Source organism: Lepus europaeus, chromosome 2 (assembly GCF_033115175.1).
Source record: "Lepus europaeus isolate LE1 chromosome 2, mLepTim1.pri, whole genome shotgun sequence".
NCBI lineage: Eukaryota > Metazoa > Chordata > Mammalia > Lagomorpha > Leporidae > Lepus > Lepus europaeus.
The window spans coordinates 169,835,955-169,863,659 of record NC_084828.1 but is presented as its reverse complement, the minus strand read 5'-3'; the positions used below and the strand labels follow the sequence as shown (position 1 = coordinate 169,863,659).

Sequence of the window (27,705 nt, the reverse complement as noted above, 5' to 3'; positions counted from 1 at the left end):
GGGCGGCGGCGGCGGCGGCGCTAGCGGCGCGGGCTGAGGGGGTGGGCGACCGCGGCATGAGGCGCGGGGCCGGTGTCCGCGGGAGGCAGGCGCTGCCGGCGGCCCGGCCGCTCCCGCTGCTCGCGCCCCGCCCGCGGGGCCCCGGCCGCGGCCGCCGCTGGTGACCGCTCGCCGCGCCCTCCCGCAGGGCGCCCCTGGCCGCAGACGCGGAGGCCGCGGGGCGGCGGCGAGGCCGGACCATGGCTTGGGTGCTCAAGATGGACGAGGTGATCGAGTCCGGGCTGGTGCACGACTTCGACGCCAGTCTGTCCGGCATCGGGCAGGAGCTGGGCGCCGGCGCCTACAGCATGAGGTACGGGGCGGGGGGCGCCGGCGGGCGGGGGTCCGCGCCCCGGGCAGCTCCGGTGGGGGGAAGGGGCTTGCCCTCGGGCCGGGCGGTTCACGGGCGCCCGGAGCTGGGGGGCGCTGCGGCGGGAGGCCGCCCTGGGCTCGGCGTGCAGTCGGTGGGCGCTCGTCGGGAGCGGAGGGCCCGGCTGGGTCTCCCGTCCGGGCCCCGGCCCCGCGAGCGGCCGTCGGTGCTCGGAGAGGCCGGAGCAGCCCCGAGCGTGGGCTCTGCCCTTTGTCCTGAACTCGGTTTTTTGTTACTGTAAAGCGGTGTCGGGGGTCCGTAGCCTGCCCTCCGAAGCCCACCCGGTGAGCGGGCTCCGGTCCCGAGGTCGGCAGCCTCTCCGGCCGGGAGTCGGGTGCGGCTGGCTGTGCCCGGGGGATGCCTGGCGTCCTGGGAGTGCCCGCAGCTCGGGGGCGTCGCTGCCCGGCGCTGCGCCCCGAAGTCGGGGCTTCGCAGCTGGAGGAGAGTCTGGGGCCCGGAGCACGTCCGGAGCCTGGCACCTGGCTCTGCAGTGGGTGACCTGAGGGCCCCGGGGTCGGCGCGCGGCGGGCAGCGGCGGCCGGGCTGCCCGGTGCGCGCCGCCCTGGCTGTGCACGGCCGGGGAGGAGGCGGGGGGGGGGGGGGGACGAGCCGACGGTGTGTCGCTGGCCACTGGCTTCTCGTCTTTGGTGAAGTGAAAGTTCGCCGCGAACAGTTGAAGAACTGAGGGTTCTTTTCGAGCTTTTAACTTTTTTCCTAGGGTTTTGCTTGAACTCAGTGACTCGGCCACAGTCAGCGTCTCTTTATGATCGATTTCTGTGAAAAGGGACTGAAGTCTGGACGGTAGCAGCCCTGGCCCTGGCCCTGTCCGGAAGGCACACCTGCGGTCTCTGTAATTCTGTGTCATTTACAGCTCCTCGGGGAGCTTGGTGCCTGGCTGCTTTTGGTTGTGTCATTTTACCTGAATTTCCAAGTGGCTGGGCTTGCGCTGTTCGTTGAGCCGTTCATGGAGGCTGTAATGGGAGTAGTCGCCTCTTGCAGAGGCCAGGCCCTTTATTTTAAATCTCGGCCCTAGGAAGTTCTGAAATGGACCAACAAGGACCAAGCGTGAAGAAGGCCGAGCCGGTTGAGTTCCGCTTCCCACGCTTGGCCCAGGAGTCCAGACTGGTGGGGCTTGGGCCTGCCGGCCTTTTCCGCTGGCTTCACACTGGAAGGAAGGCAGCCCGTCTTTGAGCTGTTCTCTCTCTATTTAATTCAGGAAATTCACTTGAGGAAATGATTGGGAAAATGACTTGCTAATAAAAACATAGGTTAGAGGCGCGGCATTCCATTTTTCAAAGTGAAGTTGCTGCATTTGCCGTTTGAATGAGGTCATACAGAAAGTGTTTCTTAAGACTTGGAGCATGGTTTTCTCAGCTTTTTGGGAAGATAGCTGGAAAGATCTTTCCCTGAGTGCTCTGGCTTGAATGCACCCGTGTTGGACAGTGCAGAGTGGTAATATTTGGGCACACGTGGACACTGATTTCTGATGCTTACTCCCCTTTTTTTTTTAACTCCAGTTCTGTGTGTGTGTGTGTGTGTGTACTGTTGTGCCACACGTGCGTGAGAGATGTTAGCTGCCGCAGATTCTGCTGGAAATGGGCCGGGTCATAAATCCTTTTTCAGATCTGAGTGCTGGAGGTGGAGGAGAGAGCAGGCCTGTCAGGAGTGCTCCTAGGATGTCAGAGCGATGGCCTGAGCGGCCTGTCACTGCAAGGCTGGTCCCCCTCACCGACTGGCGGTGGAAACCCACCGTGTCTTGAAATACGGGTCATTTATGTCTTGGGAAACATGGAGCGGATAGCCAAATGCCCCTACAAAATGAAACTTACAGCTCTCTGAAGAGAGGGCCTTTGGCCTCCCTGGTTGTTTCCTGTCCTGCCATTCATGCGATGTTTACAGGCTGTACACGTTGGTTCTCAGGATTTCGGGTCAGTATCGAACTGTCGAACTGTTTTTGAGGGTAATAAGAAGTAATGGCTGTTCCAGCTTCCTCTTATAAAAACTTTGATATTATTACCTTACAAAAGGCATTGTGCCAAGCTTGTGTGTTAAACTTCGCCACCGTGTGTCTGTTGTGAAGCACATTGTATCCTTTGCATATTTTGAAGTGAGATGCATATCCTATAATCTACAAATAATTCGCTAAGTCAGAATTGCTTTGAGGTAAACACAGATTCTTTTGTAGTGGTAAAAGTTATAATGCCAGTTTACAGACCCTGTGGGTGAGTGGGAAAATTTCTGCTTAGATCAGTGTGAAGGTAGTATAAGATTAGTAAGAATGGGGTTATATTGTAGCAGTTAATTGCTGATGATTTTCTTTTGGTCTCATGCTAAACTAGAATTTATATCTTGGAAACAGAAAAAATTTAGAGTCAGTAAAATGTTTGAACTTTTCACTATGGTGTTTCAGAGCTTTTCCAGAAGTGGCAATCATTTCTATAAAACTTGTTATTTCAAGGCTTAAAAACATTTTCTGGATTTAAACTTGGCTGTAATCCAGGAGGGAGTTTGGCAAATTACTGATTTATGAAGTAAGGATTTCAGATTCTAGTGTCCACAGTGGCTTTTGAATTTAGCACCTTCAGGCAGGAGTTGACAAACCCTTTCTGTAGGAGACTGGATGGTAAATGTTTTAGGCTGTATGATTTGTATCACAGTTTTTTTTTTTTTTTTTAACCCTTTAAAGATGTAAAGCCATTCTAAGTTCAAGGTACTTAGCTCTAGTCAGAAGGACAGATTCTGATAACGTACTTTGATTGCCTTGGAAAAGAATTTACTGAGCATTGATACGTGTTCAAGCAGTTTCTTTTATGTAGACTTAAGACTATCTCAGCTGTTTATGTACATTTATTGTTTGTCCATAGAACATCCTTGTGTTCAATTTTTAAATTAGGTGTTTCCCCCACCCCACTGCAGACTGAATACAGTTTATAGCCTTTGGTTATGCTTGTGTGAAGCTTAGCAGCTTACTGATATGGTCTCATATAAACTTGATATGTTTCATCACAGTGGCACTTCTTGATTTTGCTGGTATACACTTAAAACAGTTGCTGTTGTTGGAAATTCTATCTGATATTTTATCTCTTTCTTCCTGCTTGCCTGCCTTGCCTTCCTTCCTGTGGGTCTGTGGCTGAATTTAAAAGAAGCCCTGTAATATTTGCTTTCTTGCCTTGAGACAGATCTAATAGATGAAACTCCTAAACTTTGGTGATAGTCTTTTTTTTTTTTTCTTTCATCCAATTTTTAACTTTCTGGGTTGTTTTGTTTTGTTTTGTTTTTTTAGATAATTGTTGCCTTCATATGAACTATGACAAAACCAGCTTTTATTTATTTACTTATTTATGTATTGGTAGTTGAAGTTTTTTTTTTTAAAGATTTAGTTATTTTGAAAGAGAGAGAGATTCCTTCTGCTGGTTCACTCCCCAGGTGGCCTCAGCAGCAGTACTGGACCCTGTCAGAACTTCATCCTGGTCTCCCACATGGGTGGCAGGGGCCTGTACGTTCCATCTTCCTCTGCTTTTCTCCGGCCATAAATGAGCTGGACCAAAAGTGGAGCAGCCGGGACCTGAACGGGTGCCCATATGGGATGCCAGCATTGCAGGAAGTCGTTTAGCCTGCTGTGTCACAGTGCTGGTCCCCTGAAATAATGCTTACAATTTATACAAATAGTTTAGAGAGTTCATATATGCTTTTTTTCCTAGTGATTTATTGATTTGAAAGGCAGAGTAACAGAAAGAGAGAGAGTGAGGTGTTCTGTCTGCTGATTCACTCCACAAACGGCCGGAGCTCGCCGATCCTGATCCAGGAGCCAGCAGCTTATTCTGGGCCTCCCACGTTGCTGCAGGGACCCAAGGACTTGGGCCGTCTTCCGTTGCTTTCCTAGGTGCGTTAGCAGGGGACTGGATTGGAAATGGAGCAGCTGGGACTCCAACTGGTGTCCACGTGGGATGTTGGTATTGTAGGTGGTGGCTTTATCCTCTGTGCCATAGTGCTGGCTCCTCATATGTACCCTACACCAGCTTTTCTCACTTACGTAACTGGAGTTCAGTTTTTTTTTTTTAACTTTCTTCTTTTATTTATTTATTTATTTTTTGGGAAGAATTTATTTATTTGAGAGGTAGAGTTACAGACAGTGAGAGACAGAGAGAGAGAGAGAGAGAGGTCTTCCTTTTGTTGGTTCACTCCCCAAATGGGTGCAACGACCGGAGCTGGGCCAATCTAAAGCTGGGAGCCTTGAGCTTCCTCTGGGTCTCCCACGCAGGTGCAGGGACCTAAGCACTTGGGCCATCTTCTACTGCTTTCCCAGGCCATAGCAGAGAGCTGGATCAGAAGAGGAGCCTGCGGGACTCGAACCGATGCCCATATGGGATGCTGGCACTGAAGACCAGGTGGCTTCATCTGCTATGCCACAGTGCCGGCCCCCAGAGTGCAGTTTTTAAAATTAGCCAGTTAGCTTTGGTGCAATAAATACTTTAAAATATTTAAGTTTTAAATTATTTAAAGTGCAAGATTTGTTTTGATTTTAGTTTTTCTTCTGTTGTCTGTTTTCTAATCCAGGTTCCAGTCCAGGATCCTGTATTACCTTTAGTTTTTGTCTGCTTTGATAGCTTCTTAGTTTTTCCTTCTCTTTTATAATTTTGACACTGTTGATATGTAGTGGTCAAAATGCTTGTTTTTAAACGGTGCTTTTGGGAGCAAATACAAAACATTTGCAAGTGCTGTTGAGCCTTTGAAGGACAGGTAGTTTCAGCAGTAATTTTTAGTGGAGTGGAGTGGTTCCTTTACAAATTCCTTTTTCTCAACCCATCTGAACATAGCAGGATGCTGTGTACCAGTAATTTGTAGTCACTTTATAATGAAAATATCAAGAAATTTCAACATTTTTAAATTTATTTAAAATAACAATTGTATTGCCATCAGTGTTTTTTAATAACTAATTTTCCAAAACAACTCAGAAGAGTGGCATTGTTTAAATTTTTTTAAAGATTTATTTATTTATTCGAAAGTCAGAGTTACACAGAGAGAGGAGAGGCAGAGTTACAGAGAGAGAGACAGAGAGAGACAGACAGAGAGAGAGAGAGAGAGAGAGGTGTCTTCCATCCGCTGGTTCACTCCCCATTTGGCTGCAATGGCTGGAGCTGCACCAATCCGAAGCCAGGAATCAGGGCTTCTTCTGGGTCTCCCATGCAGGTGTAGGGGCCCAAGGACTTGGGCCATCTTCTACTGCTTTCCCAGACCATAGCAGAGAGCTGGATTGGAAGTGGAGCAGCCAGGTCTTGAACCGGTGCTTATATGGGATGCCAGCGCTTCAGGCCAGGGCGTTAATCTACTGTGCCACAATGCCGGCCCCCATTATTTGATTTTTTTTTTGCGTATCTCTTACATGTCTGACTTAGTGGTAGATAAATGGATTCTGATATGTGTTACTTGGAATGGGTTGTTTTCGTTAACATAAATGAAGAAAATCGGGGAACAGAAGTTTGGCACATCCCATTATCTGAGTGACTGGTTCCTGGTCCCTGCTGGATTGGAAGTGGAGCAGCCAGGACTTGAACAGGCACCCATATGGGATGCCAGCTCTGCAGGTGGAGACTTAACCTGCTACGCCACAGCACAGGCCCATTGGCTGGATTTTTTACCTGGCATAGTTTTGAAATACGTGTTCATTAGTTATTTGGAAAATAATGATTTCCTGTATTATGCAGATCTTCCCTTTTTTTGTATGTAGTAACAAAACATTGCATTCCTTAGTATCACCACCATCTCGTGTTTCCTCATTGGAAACGAATGCTACCAGTTTTGTTGACGTGGCAGACTTCGTTCATCTTGAGGAATTGTTAGATACTTGGATCTGAATAATCATACTTTTTTTGTCAAGTGGAAATGATGCTTCATGAAAAAATCTGCTGAGTCAGCTCACAGCTCAAACCCAGGCACAAGATGCAGCAGAAATACATTGTACCTACCCAAGGGCCAGTGTTTCATTCAGTTAATTTGTCCTATGTTGGACGGCCATGAAGAATAATGTGACTCCTGGTACTGTTTGGTCCAAAGCCCCAGCAGTTTTAACCTCTGGTGGTTTTGTGCTGTAGGTGTAACTCTTGACCAGTGGAAAAGGCCAGTGATGTTTTCACGTTCACCTCCTGAGCCCTCTGAAGAGCTTTAGCTCTCCCAGGAGATAGTTAAACTGTTTGCTTCTGACTCAAACCAGTCATTCCTAACGCTCACAGAAGTGACCTGGCCTGCGCACTGTCCCTCAGCGCTGGGCTGTGAAGCTCCAGCACCAGGATGGGCTTTCCGCTGCATTCTTAGGCTGCCTGCCGGTTTATGAGTGTGGTAGAACGTATCTGATGGGAGGAAAGGCAGGGGGGTAGTGCAGGCTCCCCTCCAGGATCGTGCTGAACTTCTTGTATCCAACACTTACAGCATCTCAGATTTTCTAGGTGGTTGGACAGTGTTAATAACGATAGGGGCCGGCGCCACGGCTTAACAGGCTAATCCTCCGCTTTGCTGCGCCGGCACACCGGGTTCTAGTCCCGGTCGGGGCGCGGGATTCTGTCCCGGTTGCCCCTCTGCTATGGCCCGGGAAGGCAGTGGAGGATGGCCCAAGTGCTTGGGCCCTGCACCCACATGGGAGACCAGGAGAAGCACCTGGCTCCTGGCTTCGGATCAGCGCGATGTGCCAGCCACAGGGGCCATTGGAGGGTGAACCAACGGCAAAAAGGAAGACCTTTCTCTCTGTCTTTCTCTCTCACTGTCCACTCTACCTGTCAAAAAATAATAATAATAACAATAGGTGTGTGTGTGTGTGTGTGTTTAATTATTTGAAAGAGCGATGGGAGTGGGGAATCTCCTATCCCCTGGTTCACTCCCTGGGCTGGGCAGGTCGAAGCCTGGAAGTGGGAACTCCATCTGGAGCTCTCACATGTGTGGCAGGGGCCCAAGTAGTTGGGCCATCTCCTGCTTTCCCAGGAGCATTAGCAGGGAGCTGGAACCGCAGCAGAGCAGCTGGGAATTGGACACACATACTCTGATGTGAAATGCGGTGTCACAGTGACTTAACCTGCTGCGCCACAGTGCTGACTCTGATAGCTTTGTCTCTTTCTATGCAATTCTTAGATTTCATTTTCTTTTATGGGCTCTCTGAGCTTTCTTTTTTTTTTTTAACACTTTTTTTTTTTAAAGATTTATTTGATTGAAAGTCAGAAGTCAGAGTTACCCAGAGAGAGAAAGAGAGGCAGAGAGAGAGAGGTCTCCCATCCACTGGTTCACTCCCCATTTGGCTGCAACAAATGGAGCTGTGCTGATCTGAAGCCAGGAGCCAGGAGCTTCTGGGTCTCCCATGCAGGTGCAGGGGCCCAAGTCTTGGGCCCTCTTCTACTGCCCTCCCAGGCCATAGCAGAGGGCTGGATAGGAAGTGGAGCAGCTGGATCTCGAACCAGCACCCATATGGGATGCCGGCACTGCAGGCGGCGGCTTTACCTGCTATGCCACAGCGCTGGCCCCGCTCTCTGAGGTTTCAATACTGTGTCATATAGAGGTTCTAAGAACTTGAATCTTTACTCTTACTGATTTTAGTGAGAATTCGTCCAGTATTTCAGAAATAGATTGTTCCTAGATGAGACTGGTTCCTAATTTTTTTCTTGAAAACTTGTTTTAAAATATTAAGCCTATGTTAGTTTCAAATGAGCTGGAGTTTTCTTTTATGGACAGACATTTTTGTTAAGAGATAAGACTCACCTGTATTCACCTGGAATAGCCTGGACTTGGTGATTTTAACTTAATTTAGATGAACAGGTGTTTGGCTACATGTGCAGTTTGTTTAATGACTTAGGAGATGTTCAGATTTTCTGTGTCTAGGTTGTGGCTGGTTCCTGACCTTGGCGAAAGTGTGTCCTTCCTGCTGCTCGGTTGGTTGCTTCATGGAGTTCTCGTCCCTCCCCTGCGCTGTTCTCCCAGAGGACATGGCCAGGCCTTCTAAGACTCAGCTCTTCCTTCCGGTGCCTGCTTTCAGCAGCTTCCCTTGGTTGGAACCTCACTGAGCAAACCGAATTCCCACCCTGTGCTGCCTTAGAGTTTTTCTGTGATGTATTTAGGTCTGGGTCTACCTGTGTTTTTCTGGTTTGGTGATGTGGGCTTCTTGAGTCAGTGACTTGGTGTACTTCATCAGTTCTGGAGTTTGTTCAGCCTTTATCTTGCCACACGTTGTCTCTGCTCTATTCTTTCCTCCTCTGTTATTTCAGTGGAAAATCTTCTCCCTTTGTCCTTTCTTTTTCACGTTTTCCATCATTTCTCTCTCTCTGCTGCTTTCTAGATGATTTTTTTTTAAAGATTTATTTTATTTATTTGAAAGAGTTACAGGGAGAGGTAGAGACAGAGAGAGAGGTCTTCCATCCCCTGATTCACTCCCCAGTTGCCCACTGCAGCCAGAGCTGTGCTGATCCGAAGCCAGGAGCTTTTTCCAGGTCTCTTGAGCCATCCTCCACTGCTTTCCCAGGCCACAGCAGAGAGCTGGATCAGAAGTGGAGCAGCCGGGACTCAAACTGGCACCTATATGGGATGTTGGCATTGCAGGAGAGGCAGAAAGAGAGAGAGAGGTCTTCCATCCGCTGGTTCACTCCCCATTTGGCCGCAACGGCCAGAGCTATGCCAATCCGGATCCAGGAGCCAGGAGCTTCTTCCGGGTCTCCCATGCAGGTGCAGGGCCCCAAGGACTTGGGCCATCTTCTGCTGTTTTCCCAGGCCATAACAGAGAGCTGGATAGGAAGTGGAGCAGCTGAGACTTGAACCAGCGCTCATATGTGATTCTGGCACTGCAGGCAGCGGCTTTATTGGCGCCCATATGGGATGCCGGCACTTCAGGCCAGGGTGTTAACCTGCTGCGCCACAGTGCTGGCGAAACCTGAGTTCTTAATGTTGGTAGTTCTGTTTTCCAGCTCTAGAAGTTCTCTTTGTTCAGTTTCAGTTTTCTAGCCCTTACAGTTTCCTGTTCTTTTTAGGTATCTCTTTTATTTCTTCAAACAAAGTAACTTGGGTCTGATGCTTCCAGCACCGGCAGTCTTTGCTCTTCTCTGTCAGTCTGTGTCCAGTCAGGAAAATAGAAGTCACCTAGACACTTCACAGCAGAGAGGGGTGTATGAAGTATTGACTCAGAGGTGCTGGAAGGTTAGGGGGAAGGCGTTGGAACCTGGTTGCTCCTGGGCCAGCTGCTGGAGGCTGGCCCCTGGGCTGGTGGTGTTGCCTACATGCCTGCCTGTCCGCCCGCCTGGCTTTTCCCTTCCCCACTCTTCGTTTCCCACCAGTGCTTCCCTTTGGCGCACCTAACTTTAACAAGACTCCGTGCTGTTGAGGCCTCTAATCCTCTGCAACAGAGGCAGGAAAGAGCTGGTTACCAGCAGGCGAAGTCTGGACTGGGTGTCAGCCATCTGTTGTTTTTGCTGTTGGATCTGGCTCTTAGAGTCTTGTTTGTCCTTTTATGCTTGGTTATTTTGGAGTATTGGCATTTCAGAATTACTTGGAATGAGCTGATGCTTGAGGATTTTCATTTGCTTGTTAGAATCCCGGGATCCTACCTGTCTGTGTCTTAGTCCAAATCCAGCAGTTCTGGGCCACCCTGGAGCAGCTAAGCTGTGCTGGAAGCCTTTGCAGAGGCTTATTTCTGGCCCTGCCGTGGCCCGCTGACCTTTCTCATCCCGTTCCGTGTGGGTCAGGGAATCCTAGAACCAAAGCACCTGGAGCGATTTGCAGTGCCTTCTTGTAGTTTGCAGTCAGTTTGCAGTCAGTTTGCAGCGCCTTCTTCAGTTCGGGGAGGTGGCTGTGGCAGAAGCTGCTTCGAGCACCACGTTCGCCGAGTTGCTGCACTTTGCCAGATTTTGCCCTATTTCTTTACTGTCTTGCCAGCTCCTCGTCCTCAGTACTTTCAGGAATATATGCGTGATACTGCAGCTTTGTTGATTCCTTGTTCTGGGGCAGGGATGGAATAGGACAGAGGTTGGTCTAAATGAGCCTGGCATTACTAAACATGCTTTATGTTATTTATTTACATCCTCGTTTCTTTTGAGTTCTTTAGAAGTTTCATTTTGCTTCCATATATGTAATGTTTTATTGTCATGTCATTAAGAAAATTCACATTTTAACCATTTTTGAAAACTGATACACTCCTGTAGTAACATGAAAAGATATGAAAAGACACATATGCCTTGCTGTCCACCACTGGCGTCTCCAAATCCTTTAGTTGCTGAGCTTTGAGGGCAGCTTGGGTTTCTGGGTTTTCTTCCTTTCCTTCCCCTTCCCCTTCCCTCTCCCCTCCCCCTTCCCCTTGCTTTTTTTGAAGATTTTATTTATTTATTTGAGAGGTAGAGTTACAGTGAGAGGGAAAGACAGAAAGGTCTTCTTCCATTGGTTCACTCCCCAAATGGCCGCAACAGCAGAAGCTGCGTCGATCCGAAGCCAGGAACTTCTTCCCGGTTTCCCATGAGGGTGCAGGGGCCCAAGGACTTGGGCCATCTTCCACTGCTTTCCCAGGCCACAGAGAGCTGGATGGGAAGAGGAGCAGCTGGGACTAGAACCGGCACCCATATGGGATGCTGGCGCTGCAGGCAGAGGATTAACCTACTCCACCACAGAGCCGGGCCCCGCCCCCCCCCCCCCCCCCTTTTTAAGATTCGTTTATTTGAGAGGCAGAGTTACAGACAGAGGGAGACACAGAAAGAGGTCTTCAATCCACTGGTTCACCCTGGAAGGGCTGCAGTGGCTGGAGCTGGGCTAATAAAGCCAGGAGCCAGGAGCCTACTCAGGGTCTCCCACGTGGTTCCAGGGGCCCAAGCACCTGGGCCATCCTCCACTGCTTTCCCTGGCCATTAGCAGAGAGCTGGATTGGAAGAGGAGCAGCCAGGACTTGAACTGGTGCTCATTTGGGGTAATAGCACCTCTGGTGGAGGCCCAACTCCCTACGCCACAGCACCCCAGGTTGCTGGGTTTTAGGTGTCCTCCTAGTTCCTTATAAGTTTCTTGTACATTTCAAGTCTTATGAGGCAGACTAGTTTTTGGTGTTTAGTTCTGCTAAAATTTGTTAGCATTCTGGGCCAGCACGGTGGCTTAGTGGGTAATGCCATCTACAGAGCTGACCTCCCATATGGGCACGGCTTCATGTCCATGGCTCAGGTGCTTGGGCCCCTGCACCCACTGAGATGAAGCTACTGGCTTCAGCCTGGCCCAGCCCCAGTCGTTGTGGCCATTTGGGGAGTAATCCAGTGGATGGAAGAGATCCCTCCCTCCCTCCCCCCCCCCCTTTCTCTCTGCCTTTCAAATAAGTAAATCTTTAAAAAGAAATTTGTTACCATGTAGATCTTTTCTCAGTTTTGCCTTATAAAATCCATCATTTGGTTCTGTATATTACAAGGCTATGAGTTTGATGCCTTAAAGCATCAAAAACTTTGGTAGCTAGTTCTACTGTTTTTTTTTTTTTTAAATTCAGAAACATTCTGTTTATTTAGTGTAATTTATAAATTTACCTTTAATACTCAGAAGTCTGTTTCCATTTATGGGATTACAAAAATCATCAAATATTAGGACCATCCTGTGGTTTAGTACAGTAGAAATTACAGTTTTCAGTTGTCTGGGGAGCTGGTCTTCCCTTTCAGTAAGAACTGATTGGTTATTAACATTGCGCTTATTTTGTAAGCAAATAGTTCAGCTCTGCTGTGCTAGGTAAAACTGACATCTGGAATAGTTATGTGCTTAATGGGGGATCCAACCCAAGACGCGTGCATTGTTGGAGAGTGACAAGAGCAGTGTAAGGGAAATTGGGAGTGTGGGTGGGAGGACCTTTCTGAGCTGTTGGGATGGCTGCTAGACGAGTAGTGCAGGCCCTGAAAAAGGCATGGAGATTGGTGTGGCGGGGCCAGGGCCGAGGCTGAGTGGGAAGAGAGGGGGTGCACAGACTGGGCAGGCCCTGTAGGATTTTCTTTTTTTTTTCTTTTTCTTTTTCTTTTTTTTTGACAGGCAGAGTGGATTCTGAGAGAGAGAGAGACATCTGAGAGAAAGGTCTTCCTTTTGCCGTTGGTTCACCCTCCAATGGCCGCCGCGGCCGGCGCACCGCGCTGATCCGATGGCAGGAGCCAGGTGCTTCTCCTGGTCTCCCATGGGGTGCAGGGCCCAAGCACTTGGGCCATCCTCCACTGCCTTCCCGGGCCACAGCAGAGAGCTGGCCTGGAAGAGGGGCAATCGGAACAGAATCCGGAGCCCCGACAGGGACTAGAACCCGGTGTGCCGGCGCCGCAAGGCGGAGGATTAGCCTGTTAAGCCATGGCGCCCGGCCCTGTGGGATTTTCTAAAGCTGAAAGTGAGCAAGTAGAGGCTTCAGAAGTTTGAAATGAACTGGCTTTTTTTTTCTATTTTGGAAGGATCACTGGTGGCTCTGTTGGTTGGAATGTGTTTTCTAACTAAGAAAGAAATTAATTGGAATTTCCATAGCAAATCTTTTTGTAGTCAAATGTTAAGTTTGTTGAAGAGTCACTCACTGAGGCTATAACCATGTCTGAAACATAAAACTTTAGTTTCCATATAGGATTTTATTTACAAATAGCTGTTGTTTAAAGGTTTTTTTTTTTTTTTAATTTATTGAAAGGCAGAGTTAGAGAAATGGAGGACAGAGAGATCATCTGTCCACTGGTTCACTCCCCAGATGGCTGCAGCCCAGGGCCAGGCCAGGCTGGAGCCAGGAGCTTTATCTTTTTTTTTTTTTTTGACAGGCAGAGTGGACAGTGAGAGAGAGACAGAGAGAAAGGTCTTTTTGCCGTTGGTTCACCCTCCAATGGCTGCCACGGCCGACGCACTGCAGCCGGTGCATCACGCTGATCCAAAGCCAGGAGCCAGGTGCTTCTCCTGGTCTCCCATGTGGGTGCAGGGCCCAAGGACCTGGGCCATCCTCCTCTGCACTCCCGGGCCATAGCAGAGAGCTGGCCTGGAAGAGGGGTAACCAGGACAGAATCCAGCGCCCCAACCAGGACTAGAACCCGGTGTGCCGGCGCCGTAGGCAGAGGATTAGCCTATTGAGCTGGCCAGGAGCTTTATCTTGAGTCACTCACATGGGTGGCAGGGGCCCAAACACTGGAGCCATTTTGTGCTCCTTTTCCCAGGCTATTAGCAGGGAGCTGGATCAGAGGTGGAACGGCTTGGACTTAAACCTAGCACCCACGTGGGGTGCTGGTGTCACAGTCCACGACTTTACCTATGCCATAATACTGGCCCCTATAAACAGCCATTCTTACGCAGTCTTTTAATGTCCTGTGTTAATGATCAAGCCAAGGAGTTATTAAAATCTGAAAGTTATTTTTCATATCACTTTTCAGTATGAGAGTAATAACTCTCATCTCCTTTCTTACCCAAGGTCTTTTATTTTTTAAAGATTTATTTATTTATTTAAAAGGCAGACTACAGAGAGAAAGAGTCAGAGAGATCTTCCATCCGCTGGTTCACTCCCCAAATGGCTGCAGCAGCAGGGGCTGGGCCAGTCTGAAGCCAAGAGCCAGGAGCTTCTCCTGAGTTTCCCATGCTGGTGCAGGGCCCCAAGGACTTGGGCCATCTTCTACTGCTTTCCTAGGCCATAACAGAGAGCTGGATTGGAAGTGGAGCTACCGGGACTTGAACTGGCGCTCATATGGGATCCTGGCACTGCAGGCAGCGGCTTTACCCATCACGCCATAGCACCAGCCTCTTACCCAGGGTCTTTATATGATAAGAACATACAGAAATCTTCATCTGCGCTGGAGTCCTTTATTACTGTTGTAGATGATTTCTTATAAAGAGAGCTGCCTTGATTCTCAGAGTACCGTTTGAAATCCTCTGAGAAGTTTTTGTAGCTGCCTCTATATAGCAGGGTCTTAGGTGGGGCGGACTCCAGGCCAAGATGTTGAGGAAAGCTCTGTGGGAGGGTTAGGGACGGCTGCTGACTGTGTGGTCCTTGGCTATCCTGGTCTACTTACAGAAGAGGAAGAATGCAGCGTCTGAAAAATCAGTACAGTGCTTTAATAGCAATCTATGTGAGGGAGGCTGGTGTTGAGGCATAGTGGGTTAAGCCACTGCCTGTGATACCAGCATCCTATATGGGTGTCGGTTCAAGTCTCAGCTGCTCCACTTCCAGTTCAGCTTCCTGCTAATGTTCCTGAGAAAGCGGTGGAAGATGGCCCAAGTCCTTGGGTCCCTACACCCACTTGGGAGACCTGAAAGAAGCTCCTGGCTTCAACCAGGCCCAACCCCCAGCCATTGTAGCTATTTAGGGAACCAGTGGATGAAGATCTTTCTCTGTCTGTCTCTGGAACTCTGCCTTTCAAATAAATAAATCTTTTTTTCTTTTTTGTTTTTAAGAAATTTATGTGAAGAGTAGGGAATACAGGTAGGAAAATATTTTCCCAGTTTTCTTCCCATTCCATTCCCACATTTTGTTTTTGAATTGAATTTAACTGAAGTAGCTGCTAGTTATAAAAACAGAAGAGCTTATTGAAGCAAAAGGGGGAAAATAAGCAATTCAGACACGTTGCTGCTATTGTTGATGGAGCATTCATTCATTTGGGTGTGTGTTATTGTTCTCGTGATTTTACTTTGTACTGAATAGTGAACATAGAAAAGTTATGATATATATGTAGGATCTCTGTCTTTAATGTGCTGTACACTGTTATTTAATGCTATAACTAGTACTCCAACAGTATTTTTTTCACTTTGTGTTGCTATATGGGGGCAAACTGTTGAAATCTTTACTTAATATATACTAAACTGATTTTCTGTATATAAAGAGAATTGAAAATGAATCTTGATGTGAATGGAAGGGGAGAGGGAGCGGGAAAGGGGAGGGTTGCGGGTGGGGGGGAAGTTATGACAGGGGGGAAGCCATTGTAATCCATAAGCTGTACTTTGGAAATTTATGTTCATTAAATAGAAGTCTAATAAATGAAAAAAAAAAAAGAAAAGTTATGATATAAATATATAACTCGGGATTACCTCAGAAACAGTCACCTTTAATACATTAGTGGTAGGAATGCAAAATAGTAGTTATTTTAGAAAGTAGTTTGGAAATTCCTAAAAACTGTTAAACAGAATTATGGTATGACCTAGTGACTGCACTCATAGGCATATTCTTAAGAGAATTTAAATTATGTCTACACAAAGGCATATGAAAGTGTTTATATAAACGTTATTGATAATAGCCCCTCCAGGCCACCCCCTACCCCACCAGAGAGAGAGCCCATCTGCTGGTTCATGCCCCAAATGCCTTCAGTGGTCCAAAGGATTGGCCAGGGCCAGCTAGGGTCAAAGCCAGGATCTGGGAACTCAGCCCAGGTCTCCTCCAGTGGGTGGCAGGAACCCAATTAAGTTGAGCTGTCACTGCTGCTTCCCAGTGTATGACCTTGGCAGGAAGCTGAAGTTAGGAGCCAGAGGCTGGCCTTTAAACCCAGGAACTCCCCTAGGGCAAGATTCTTTTTTTTTTTTTTTTTTTAAGATTTATTGATTTATTTTGAAAGAATTACAGAGAGGCAGAGGCAGAGAGAGTTCTTCTGTCTGCTGTGGTTCACTCCCTAAATGGCCACAATGGCCAGAGCTGGGCTGATCCAAACCTAGGAGCCAGGTGCAGGGACCCAAGGACTTGGATCATCCTCTACTGCTTTCCCAGGTGCATCAGCAGGGAGTGGGATCAGAAGTGGAGCAGCCAGGACTCGAACCTGTGCCCATATGGGATGCTGGTATTGCAGGTGGCAGCTTCACCTGCTACGCCACAGTGTTGGCCCCATGCAGTCAGAACCTTAATTGCTTGTCCAAATACCCATACTGGGATTTCTTTTTCAGAGACAGTATTTTTAAATTAAATAGTGGTGTAATGGCACAACTGTGAATATATTAAAAATCACTGAATTATATGCCTTGAAAAGATGGCTCCTATGGTATGTAAGTTAAACAACAGCAGCAGTAGAAAACCAGACGTACCCATGTGTGTTCAGCCAAGAATGTGGGCAGTGCTTAGAGAACCCCTGCGTCGTCCTCCGGTCTGCGCCCAAATTGTGGTGTGTGTGCTTTAGACAGGCGGGAAGCTCTGTGGTCTCAGCACCTGCCACACCCAGAAGGGACTTTCTGTAAAGATAATCAGATGCTTCTGGGTAATTCTGTGGTGCCAGTGTTATCTACCTTTGGCAGCAGTAATAGTTTGCACCTTTCTTTTTTTTTTTTTTTTTTTTTTTAAGGCAGAGTGGACAGTGAGAGAGAGAGAGAGAGACAGAGAGAAAGGTCTTCCTTTGCCGTTGGTTCACCCTCTAATGGCCGCCGCGGTAGGCACGCTGCAGCAGGCGCACCGCGCTGTTCCGATGGCAGGAGCCAGGTGCTTCTCCTGGTCTCCCATGGGGTGCAGAGCCCAAACACTTGGGCCATCCTCCACTGCACTCCCTGGCCACAGCAGAGAGCTGGCCTGGAAGAGGGGCAACCGGGACAGGATCGGTGCCCCGACCGGGACTAGAACCCGGTGTGCCAGCGCAGTTTGCACCTTTCAAAACAGGTAGCTACACATTCTTGATTTGCTCTTTTTTTTCTCAGTAGAAATAATTTGGAGTTTAAAATTCTTAAAGGATTTTTGTGTGTTTTTTTATAATTTTTTAAAAGCACCATATTAGATCTGTTCTTTATCAGTGGTGTGGACTTTATTAACATAGCTGCCACCTAATCCCCCAGCTAGAGACATGGGTTGATACTGTCTTTTAAGGCAACTAGGTTGGCATTAATAGCTTTTATTCTATGTATTATTTCTGATGTTAAATTTTTAGGAAACTATCCCTACTTCTTTACATGCACTAGATTTCCAAAGTAAGTCATTGTTGATTTTCTGCTTTGCAGTGATGTGTTGGCACTGCCCATTTTCAAGCAGGAAGATTCTAGCCTTCCGCTGGATGGTGAAACGAAGCACCCACCCTTTCAGTACGTGATGTGTGCTGCGACCTCGCCGGCCGTGAAGCTGCACGATGAGACACTCACGTACCTGAACCAAGGTCAGTATGGCTGTCTTTATCCTGACTTGCAAGAACCTACAGAAACCCAAAATAAATGCTTTGGTGTGATAGGTTCTTTTTCTTAAATTTTACAGTTTTGTCTAATGAAACCTGTAGGAATTGCACTATGAGTCAACACAGAAATGGTTTGTGGAAGTTCATTTACATTAGAGAGAGTCTGTGGAGCAGGGTTTATCAGACATCAGCCAAAGGAAGAGCAAGTAAGAAAGGGTGTCAGTTATTTTTAGGGACTGTAGCTTCAAAATGGAACTTGAGAATGTCTTAGAGGTTCAGCTAGCAAGGAACCTGGGTCTTAGACATGAAGCAGGCTTGTACTGAAAATGATGTAAGCTGCACGAAGAGTATGGTTTTTATCTGTGCATGTCTTGTCAATACCGCATGTTAGCGTGTTACACTTCGGTGTTGTGAAAGTGAGAGCAGAATGGAAGGTGGAGGCGCTGGAGTGGAATCTACCTTGGCAGAGGGTAAGGGGCTGTGTTGAGGTGTGCTTTACAGTTTGCACACGTGCCGAAGTGACTTCACCTCTGTACACAAGAGCACTTGGTTGTGCAGGAATTAACTTTGTTAAATACATGTACTGAAAACATGCTGAGTTCCTATTTTTTTTTTTTTAAGATTTATTTATTATTTGAAAGGCAGAGTTACAGAGAGGCAGAGAGAGAAAGAGAGAAGTCTTCTGTTGGTTTACTCCCCAATGGCTGCAATGACCAGAGCTGGGCCGATCCGGAGCCAGGAGCCAGGAGCTTCCTCCAGGTCTCCCACGTGGTTTCAGGGGCCCAAGCACTTGCGCCATCCTCCACTGCTTTCCCAGGTCACAGCAGAGCAGCTGGATTGGAAGTGGAGCAGCCGGGACTGAAACCAGAGCCCTTATGTGATGCTGGCACTGCAGGCAGTGGCTTTATCTACTTGGTCATAGCACTGGCCCCTGAATTCCTATTCATATGGAAAAATATGGAAATATGGAAAAATAACATTTCTTTTTTATTGAGGTGACATTTTAAATTTATATTATAGTGAAAGGCTTAATGTTCCACTAAATAAAGAAAGTAAAAAGACCATAATTGAGCAGGAAAATAGGCAAAGACTGTAAACAATAATAAATGGGAAAATGTTTCCCTTCATTCATGTAAATTTTAAAATAATCACAAAATCACTAAAAACTACAATAATCTATATTATAATTCCTATCCATTTGTTTGACAAAGACTTAAAGTTTGTGGGGCCGACACTGTGGCCTAGTGGGTTAAGCCATTGCCTGCAGTGCCAGCATCCTGTATGGGCACTGGTTCAATTTTCAGCTGCTCCGCTTCTGATCCAACTCCATGCTATTGCACCTGGGAAAGCAGTGGAAGAAGGCCTTAGTGCCTGGGCCCCTGCACCCACATGGAAGAGCCAGATGGAGTGTCGGTCTCCTGGCTTTTGTCTGGCTCTGATCTGGCTGTTGCAGCTATTTGGGGAGTAAATCAGTGGATAGAAAATCCCTCTCTCCCTCTCTGTCATTCTGCCTTTCACATGAAATAAATGTCTTTTTAAAAAAATTCGCAAAACTGATACACATAGGCTGCTGCTGCTTCTATTTTTTTTTTAATTCTAGCTCCCATATATAAGGGAGAATATGTGGTATTTAGCTTCTGTGCCTGGCTTTTTTCACTTAACATGATGTTCTCCATCCAGTTCCAGCCATTTAGCTGCAAATGATAGAACTTTTTTTTACAGCTGTCTTTTTTTTTTTTTTTTTAATTATTTATTTGAAAGCCAGAGTGGCAGAGATATCTTCCATCTACTGGTTCACCCCCCAAATACCTTCAGCAGTTGGTGCTGGGCCAGGCCAAAGCCAGAGGCCAGGAACTCCCTCATAGGCCTCTCAAATGGGTGGCCCAAGTATGCAGTAACCCCCTACACTGCCTTCCCAGGAGCATTGACAGAGAGCTAGATCAGAAGTGGAGCAGCTGAGACTGAAACCGGCACTCTGATATGGGATGTGGCCGTCCCAAGTGGTGACAACAACTGCACCACAATGCCCATCTTGTCCACGAGGTTTTGATTCAGGTAATTCTATCCTTAGCATCTGTGACAGTGTCCTCGTTTTGTTTTTTAAACATTATTTATTTGGAGGCTGGCACTGTGGTATAGCAGATAAAGCCACTGCCTGCAGTGTCAGCATCCCACATGGGTGCTGGTTTTGAGTCCCGGCTGCTCCACTTCCAATCCAGCTCTCTGCTGTGGCCTGGGAAAGCAGTGGAAGATGGCCCAAGTGCCTGGACCCCTGCACCCACATGGGAGACCCAGAGAAGCTCTTGGCTTTGAATCAATCCAGCTCCATCTATTGTGGCCATTGGGGAGTGAACCAGTGGATGTAAGACCCCTCCTCGCCCACCCCCTGCACGCCTCTCTGTAACTCTGCCTTTCAAATAAATAAATAAATCTTAAAAAAGATTATTTATTTGTATGAAAGGCAGAGTGACACACACAGAGAGAGTGCTTCCATCCACTGGTTCACTCCCCAAATGTCCGTAACAGCTGAGGGTAGGTCAGGCTGAACCCAGGAGCCAGGGATTCATCTAGGTCTCCCGCATGAGGACAGACAGGTACTCAGGCTGTCATCTGCTATCTCTCCGTGCGTTAGCGGAAGCTGGATTCAAAGCACCGAGTAGCCAGGACTCCAACTAGCACTGTAGTGTGGGATGCAGGCATCATAATTGGCAACTAACCCACTGTACCGCAATGCCTGCTCCTTAATTTTTTTTTTTTTTTAACTTTTTGACAGGCAGAGTGGACAGTGAGAGAGACAGAGAGAAAGGTCTTCCTTTTGCTGTTGGTTCACCCTCCAGTGGCTGCCGCGGCTGGCACGCTGTGGCCAGCGCACCACGCTGTTCCGAAGGCAGGAGCCAGGTGCTTCTCCTGGTCTCCCATGGGGTGCAGGGCCCAAGCACTTGGGCCATCCTCCACTTCACTCCCAGGCCACAGCAGAGAGCTGGCCTGGAAGAGGGGCAACCGGGACAGAATCCGGCGCCCCGACCAGGACTAGAACCTGGTGTATACCGGCGCCGCTAGGCGGAGGATTAGCCTGTTGAGCCATGGCGCCGGCCTATTTTTTTTTTTTTTTTTTAAGATTTATTTGAAAGAATTATAGAGAGAAGGAGACAGATCTTCCATCTGCTGGTTCACCCCCAAATGGCCACAGCCCGGGCTGGGCCAGGCCAAAGCTAGGATCCAAGAACTTTTGAGGCCTCTCACGTGTGTGCAGGGGCCCAAAAACTTGGGCCATCCTCTGCTGCTTTCCCAGGAGTATTAATATTAGCTAGAAAGGAAGTGGAGCAGCCGGGATTCAAATTTGCACCCATATATATGGGATATTGGCGTTGCAGGTGCTCGCTTTACCTGCTACGACATAGCCCTGGCCCCTAGTCTTTAATTTTAACCCACACAATGAAATAGTCTGAACTAGAGAGGCCTTTTGAAAAAGCTGATTACCTGTAATAGTGTGCCGTGACTCATATACGGGTGTGACATGGTCCGTGTGGTCACCTGTAATGGTGTGCAGTGACTCACTCATACACGGGTGTAATGTCGTACGTCTGGTAACCTGTAACGGTGTGCAGTGACTTGTACACGGGTGTGACGTGGTCCGTCTGGTCACCTGTAACGGTGTGCCGTGACTCGTACACGGGTGTGACGTGGTCCGTCTGGTCACCTGTAATGGTGTGCAGTGACTCGTACACGGGTGTGACGTGGTCCGTCTGGTCACCTGTAACGGTGTGCCGTGACTCGTACACGGGTGTGACGTGGTCCGTCTGGTCACCTGTAACGGTGTGCCGTGACTCGTACACGGGTGTGACGTGGTCCGTCTGGTCACCTGTAATGGTGTGCAGTGACTCGTACACGGGTGTAACATGGTACTAAATGAACTGCACACAAAGTGATGCAATGATACAAGGTTGGCTTTTCTAATTCAGGACGTCTTCCTCTCTGGTGTGGCACTTTGGGGGAATGTTTATCACAGCGTATCCTACAGCAGAGTTCAGTTGCTGGGAAAAGATGGTTAATTCTTAGCATTTTACTGAGAGCTTTTTCGGTTGTTCCAGGATACAGTCCTGAATGCTTAGTCAAAGAATTTTGACCAGCTGGATATTTGGAGTGTTCCTCCATAGGTCAGTGGTTCTCCAGCCGTAGCCCTCATGGGAATCACCTGCAGGGCTTGCCAAAATGTGATTCCGGTGCTCTCTAGTGTTCAGTAGGTTTGGGACAGGGTCTGGGACTGTGCGTGCCTACTGTTTCCACATGGTGCTGCGGAAAGTCTGAAGACACACTGGTTTGTTGTTGCCTTGAATATTCAGGGAGACGTGTGGGATTTCCCTCACCACCACCTTTTTTTGGAAGGTTTGCTGGGAGGAGATTGGTGCAGAGTTGGGGGCTGACTGACATTCTTTGTGGCTGCGGCACTGTTACGTAACCTCCTCTTAGACTCGTTGCTCACCTCTGCTCTTAGACAGCTAGTGATGAACAGGATTTTCCACTGATTAACACTGTAGAGAAAAGGAAGAAAATTCTGTGGAGGCTTACTTTTGTCAAGTAGAAGCTGGATCAAGTTTTCCTAGCTATGTTGCTCTCTTAGAGTGTTGTTTGTTTTTTTATTTGACAGGCAGAGTTATAGACAGTGAGAGAGACAGAGAGAAAGGTCTTCTTTCCGTTGGTTCACTGCCCAAATGGCCACCATGGCTGGTGGCCATGTGCTAATCTGAAGCCAGGAGCCAGGAGCTTCTTCCTGGCTCCCATGCAGGTGCAGGGGCCCAAGCACTTGGGCCATCCTCCACTGCCCTCCTGGGCCACAGCAGAGAGCTGGACTGGAAGAGGAGCAACTGGGACTAGAACCCAGCGCCCATATGGGATGCTGGTGCCACAGGCGGAGGATTAACCAAGTGAGCCATGGCGCCAGCCCCTAGCGTGTTGTTTCTTAAAAAAAAATTTTTTTTACTTTATTTTTTGACAGGCAGAGTTAGACAGTGAGAGACAGAGAGAAAGGTCTTCCTTTTTCCATTGGTTCACCCCCCCAAGTGGCCGCTATGGCCGGCGCGCTGCACCGATCTGAAGCCAGGAGCCAGGTGCTTCCTCCTGGTCTCCCATGCGGGTGCAGGGCCCAAGGACCTGGGCCATCCTCCACTGCCCTCCCGGGCCACAGCAGAGAGCTGGACTGGAAGAGGAGCAACCGGGACAGAATCCGGCGCCCCGGCCAGGGCTAGAACCTGGGGTGCCTGTGCCGCAGGCGGAGGATTGGCCTAGTGAGCCGCGGTGCTGGCAAAAATTATTTTTGAACCATAAGAGTTCGGAGCTTAAAAACTGGATTCATCCTTGCCTACTTTTGCTTGAGTTAACTTTCTGTGAGATGTTAAGTGTCTGGCTCTATGAAGTAAAAGCTGTAGTCCCAACACAAAGTAACTGGCTGTGCTGTTGAGCAGGCATCTGGCTGGAATAGGCTGCACCTCATCTTACAGTGGGGGCTGAGTCTTTGGAGCTTCCACATTCACAGTGTGACTGAGTGAGACCTCTGGCTTTACCTGGTTGCTGTGTTCCACATTGGATCACCACCTGACTGGTCAAGTGAGAGGTCCCTTTCTCGAGTTAGACCCGAGCCTGGGGTGAGGACATCTGCAGCAGGTGTGGGGCTGCCTGGGTGCAGTACCCTGCTTCAACTCCTGCCTCCGGCTTCCTGCTCATGGTGATGGCTCCAGTCTCAGCTTCAGCCTCAGTCCTGTCTCAGCCCATGCGTGCGTTTTGTGGGGAGGTTGAGCAAGCAGAGGAGAGCTCATTTGCTCTCTCTGCCTCTGAAATATAAATGAAAAAAAGTCTTTCCCTAGTCTCTCGCAAATGCCTGTTGATTTGGAGGCCCAGTACTACCTGGCGCATGTTGCTGAGAATACCAGTCGCCAGTGTTAGCTACTTTGTGAACAGGTGTTTGGCCCTGGGAAATAGCATGTTTCTTGGTTTATTGGATTACAAATTCTGAAAATTGGTATAAGCTTCATAAAAGATACATTTTTGGATTAGTTTCATTTTATACCATAGATTTCCTTTTGATTAACTTGGTTCTTGCTGCTGAATTGAAGTTTTGTTAGGACCTTGTAAAACAAAGTTTCTAAAATCCTTGAGCTTTTTAAAAAATTTTTAAAGATTTATTTTATTTGAAAGGCTCAGTTACAGAAAAAGGGAGAGAGAGAGTGCACTTCCATCTGCTGGTTCACTCCTCAAATGGCCACAATGGCAGAGGATGGGCCAGCCAAAGCCAGGGGCTTCTTCTGGGTCTCCTATGTGGGTGCAGGGGCACAGGGAGTAGGGCCATCTTCCTCTGCTTTCCCAGGCGCATTAGCAGGGAGCTGGGTTGGAAGTGGGACTCGAACTGGGCACCTATGATGGATGCTACTGTCACAGGCAGCGGCTTTACCTGCTACACAATGCCAGCCCCCAAAGCTCTGAGCTTTTGGGTCCCATGTTGTATGGAGTCCATCTGAGAACACTAGATTTAGATTATATGTAGGTTAGTGGGGACATTAACAGCAGTTAAATTGTTGGCCTTTCTAAGCCAAAAAGGGAGCAAAAATAAAAAAAAATGAAAGGTAAAGTGAAAAGATAAAGCTAAGAAAATAGGATTAACATTCATAAGATACTATATCTCCTAAGGTTTTTTTTAAAAGAATCACTATAACTATTTTGTTTATGTTTAGTTTTATAAAGATTTTATTTATTTTATTTGAGAGGTAGAGTTACAGACAGACAAAGGAAAAGACAAAGACAGAGAGAAAGGTCTTCCATTTTCTGATTCACCCCCCAAATGGCTGCAGTGGCTTGAGCTGGGAGGATCTGAAGCCAGGAGCTTCTTCTGGGTCTCCCCCGTGGGTGCAGGGACCCAGGCACTTGGGTCATCTTCTACTGCTTTCCCAGGCCACAGCAGAGAGCTAGATTAGAAGAGGGGCAGCTAGGACACGAACTGGCACCCATATAGGATGCCGGCTCCACAGGCAGAGTCTTAGCCTTCTATGCCACAACACTGGCTCCCACTGTAGGTATTTTTAAAATATTATTTATTTATTTACTTGAAAGGCAGGGGGAGAGAGAGAGAGATCAAGATCTTGCATCTGCTAGTTCACTCCCCAAATGACCACAATAGCCACGTTGAAGCCAGGAACTCAATAGGTTCTCCCATGTGGTTGGCAGGAACTCAAGTACTTGAACCATCACCACTGCCTCCCAGGATGCCATTAGCAAGAAGTTGGGTTGAAAATGGAGCTAAGACTCGAACCCAAGGATTGTGATACCAGATGTGGGTGTCCTAAAGTGGAGTTTTTTTTGTTTGTTTGTTTGTTTTTTTTTTTTGCCAGGCAGAGTTAGACAGTGAGAGAGACAGAGAGATATTTCTTATCTGTTGGTTCACCCCACAGTGGCCGCTGTGGCCGGTGCGTGCTGCGGCTGATGCACCGCACTGATCTGAAGCCAGGAGCCAGGAGCTTCTCCTGGTCTCCCATGCGGGTGCAGGGACCAAGCTCTTGGGCCATCCTCCACTGCCTTCCCGGGCCACAGCAGAGAGCTGGCCTGGAAGAGGGGCAACCGGGACAGAATCCGGCACCCCAACCGGGACTAGAACCTGGTGTGCCGGTGCCTAAAGTGGAGATTTAATAGCTGTGCCAAACACCCTCTTTGAGTATGTGAACTTTATTATTCATTTATAGTGGAACCTTCTTTATATTTCAATTAAACTTAGACTGATGTTTTTCCAGATTCTGTGTTACCAGACAAATTAGAGACAAATAGAAATAGTCTGGTTGTTCATTCAACCAATGCATATAACCATTGAAGAATATGTAGTTTCCTGTAAGTAAACCATTTGAAACAAAAATATTACAAAGCCTTGTATAAAACCCTAGCTTTGATCTTAGGAGAGTAAAAATTTAGAGTGCTTTAACACAGGAGCGGTGAGTCTTGGGATCTATTTGTGGAAATCAATTGAAGTTCATAATGAGCATATGGGCTTCCTTCTTAGATTGACCAAGAAGAATAGTACAAAAGAAGATAGAAACATAGTACATGATAACCCTAATGAGAAGAGTATGCTCTCCATCCCCGGGAGGCAAATGAATGGGCTCCCACCATATCCCACCTCACTGGTAGCTTTTCTTTGTGTTACGGTTCTCATGCCAGGGAAGTGCTACTCTTGTGCCTTAGGTGATCATGGCCTTTTGCTGGCTTTACCTAGCAACTGTAAGCCTCACAGCTCCCCGCCTCCCTTTTTTTTTTTTTTTTTTAAGATTTATTTATTTATTCGAAAGGCAGAGATAGAAGGGGAGAGAGAGCTGGATCTTCTGTCCACTGGTTCATTCCCCAAGCGGCTGCAGCAGCAGAGGTTGGGCCAGTCTGAAGCCAGGAGCTTCTTTTGGGTCTCAGGAAGTGGCACGTGTTCTTCAGCTCCTTGACCCCAGATCTGAGTGATCCCCAGGTCTTCTCACACTGCACATCTGGGGCAGCGGAACCCTGCTCAGACTGCACTTGGTGGTGCGGGCATCTCCACAGCGACTGTCCCCTTCTGTGTGCCGAGGACGGTGGCTGCCTCCCTGCAGCCCTGCCCGCAGACGGGGGAGTGAGGCTGCTGCGAGGGGATACGTGTGAGGTTTTAGTTTCCGTTCTCGTGGAGGTTGAATATCTCTGACGTGCTTAGGAACTGTTGGCATTTCCTTTTTCGTGAACCTATGTGCTTAGTGATTCTGCAGGATGTGTGGGGAGATTGGCCCTTGTGTGTCCTGTGAGCTCCTCCCCTTGGGTCAGTTTGTCTTGACCATGGAGACTCCCTGAGTCAGAAGTTCTGTGATATTTAACTTGTGGACACGTGCAGCCAAGATTGTTTTTTAAAAAGAATTTCTGTCTTTCTCCATGTTACAGAATTTATTTTCTCCTCCAAGCTTGCCCTCTTGATTTTTAATTAATCAACCATTTCTTGCTAATCTGATAGCACAAACCTTTTCTTAAATCCTTATGAGATTGAGTGTAGTTTTAAATGTATAATGCTATATTTTTCAAAACTAAGTACTTTATTTGAAAAAATATTACTTAATGTTTTTCAAATTAAGACCCATTATAAATATAAATATCTCCTTCCCATCTATGTCTGGTTTAACTTACTAAAAATGTCTCTTGCCATAAACCTGTTCTCTAGTGTTAATTTCCCTCAGCTCTGTTCTAAGAATCTAAGGAATATTTCTTGGTTCTTCTTTACTAACCTTGGAGCATTTTAGCTGAATTTCTTTTTTTTTCTCCAGTTATTTATTTACTTATTTTAATTCATATTTAAAAATTAGTATAGAAGCTGGCACTGTGGCATAGTGGGTAAAGCCACCACCTGCAGCACCAGCATCCCATATGGGTGCCTGTTTGAGTCCTGGCTGCTCCACTTCCGTTGGTTTTTTTTTTTTTTTTTTCCCTTTTTCCTTTTTGGAAAGGCAGAGTGGACAGTGAGAGAGAGACAGAGAGAAAGGTCTTCCTTTTGCTGTTGGTTCACCCTCCAATGACTGCTGCGGCTGGCACACCGCACTGATCTGAAGCCAGGAGCCAGGAGCTTCTCCTGGTCTCCCATGCGGGTGCAGAGCCCAAGCACTTGGGCCATCATCCCCTGCCCTCCCAGGCCACAGCAGAGAGCTGGACTGGAAGAGGAGCAACCGGGACAGAATCTGGCGCCCCAACCGGGACTAGAACCCAGGGTGCTGGCGCCACAGGCGGAGGATTAGCCTATTGAGCCACGAGCTGGCTGACTGCTCCACTTCCGGTCCAGCTCCCTGCCATGGCCTGGGAAAGCAATGGAAGCAGTGGAGAATGGCCAAGTCCTTGGGCCCCTGAGCTCACCTGGGAGACTCAGAAGAAGCTCCTGGCTCCTGGCTTCAGATCAGCTCAGCTCTGGCCATTGTGGCCATCTGGCGTGTGAACCAGCAGATGGAGGACTGACCGACTGACTGACTGACCTCCCTTTCTCTCTATCTCTCTCTCCCTCTCTTCCCCTCCCTCCCTCCCTCCTTCTCCCCTCTTCCTCTCCATGTCCCTAGTCCCTCACCCCTCCCTTTCTCCTCTTCTTCTCCCTCTGTCTCTCCCTCACCCCCTTCCTCTCCCACTCCCCCTCCGTCTCCCCTCTCCATCCCTCACCCCCTCCTTCTTCCCTCTCCCCCTCCCTCACTCCTTCTTCCCTCTCCCCCCTCCCTCACTCCCTCCTTCTCC

General features: G+C 48.0%; 1 protein-coding gene across 3 annotated transcripts in view; it reads left to right on the top strand.

Moving 5' to 3' along the window:
* The first annotated feature begins 204 nt into the window (after window positions 1-204).
* Window positions 205-27,705, top strand: part of UBP1 (upstream binding protein 1) — a 56,661-nt gene continuing 29,160 nt past the window's right edge. For 2 of the 3 annotated variants that reach the window (XR_009868447.1, XM_062215877.1), the window contains exons 1-2: window positions 205-352; window positions 17,285-17,436. Coding sequence is in view for 2 of the 3 variants with exons in the window: in XM_062215877.1 (XP_062071861.1) it covers window positions 240-352; window positions 17,285-17,436 (265 nt within the window). In the remaining variant the exon portion in view is untranslated. The remainder of the gene's footprint in view (window positions 353-17,284; window positions 17,437-27,705) is intronic. The other variant, XM_062215885.1, reaches the window with a different exon arrangement.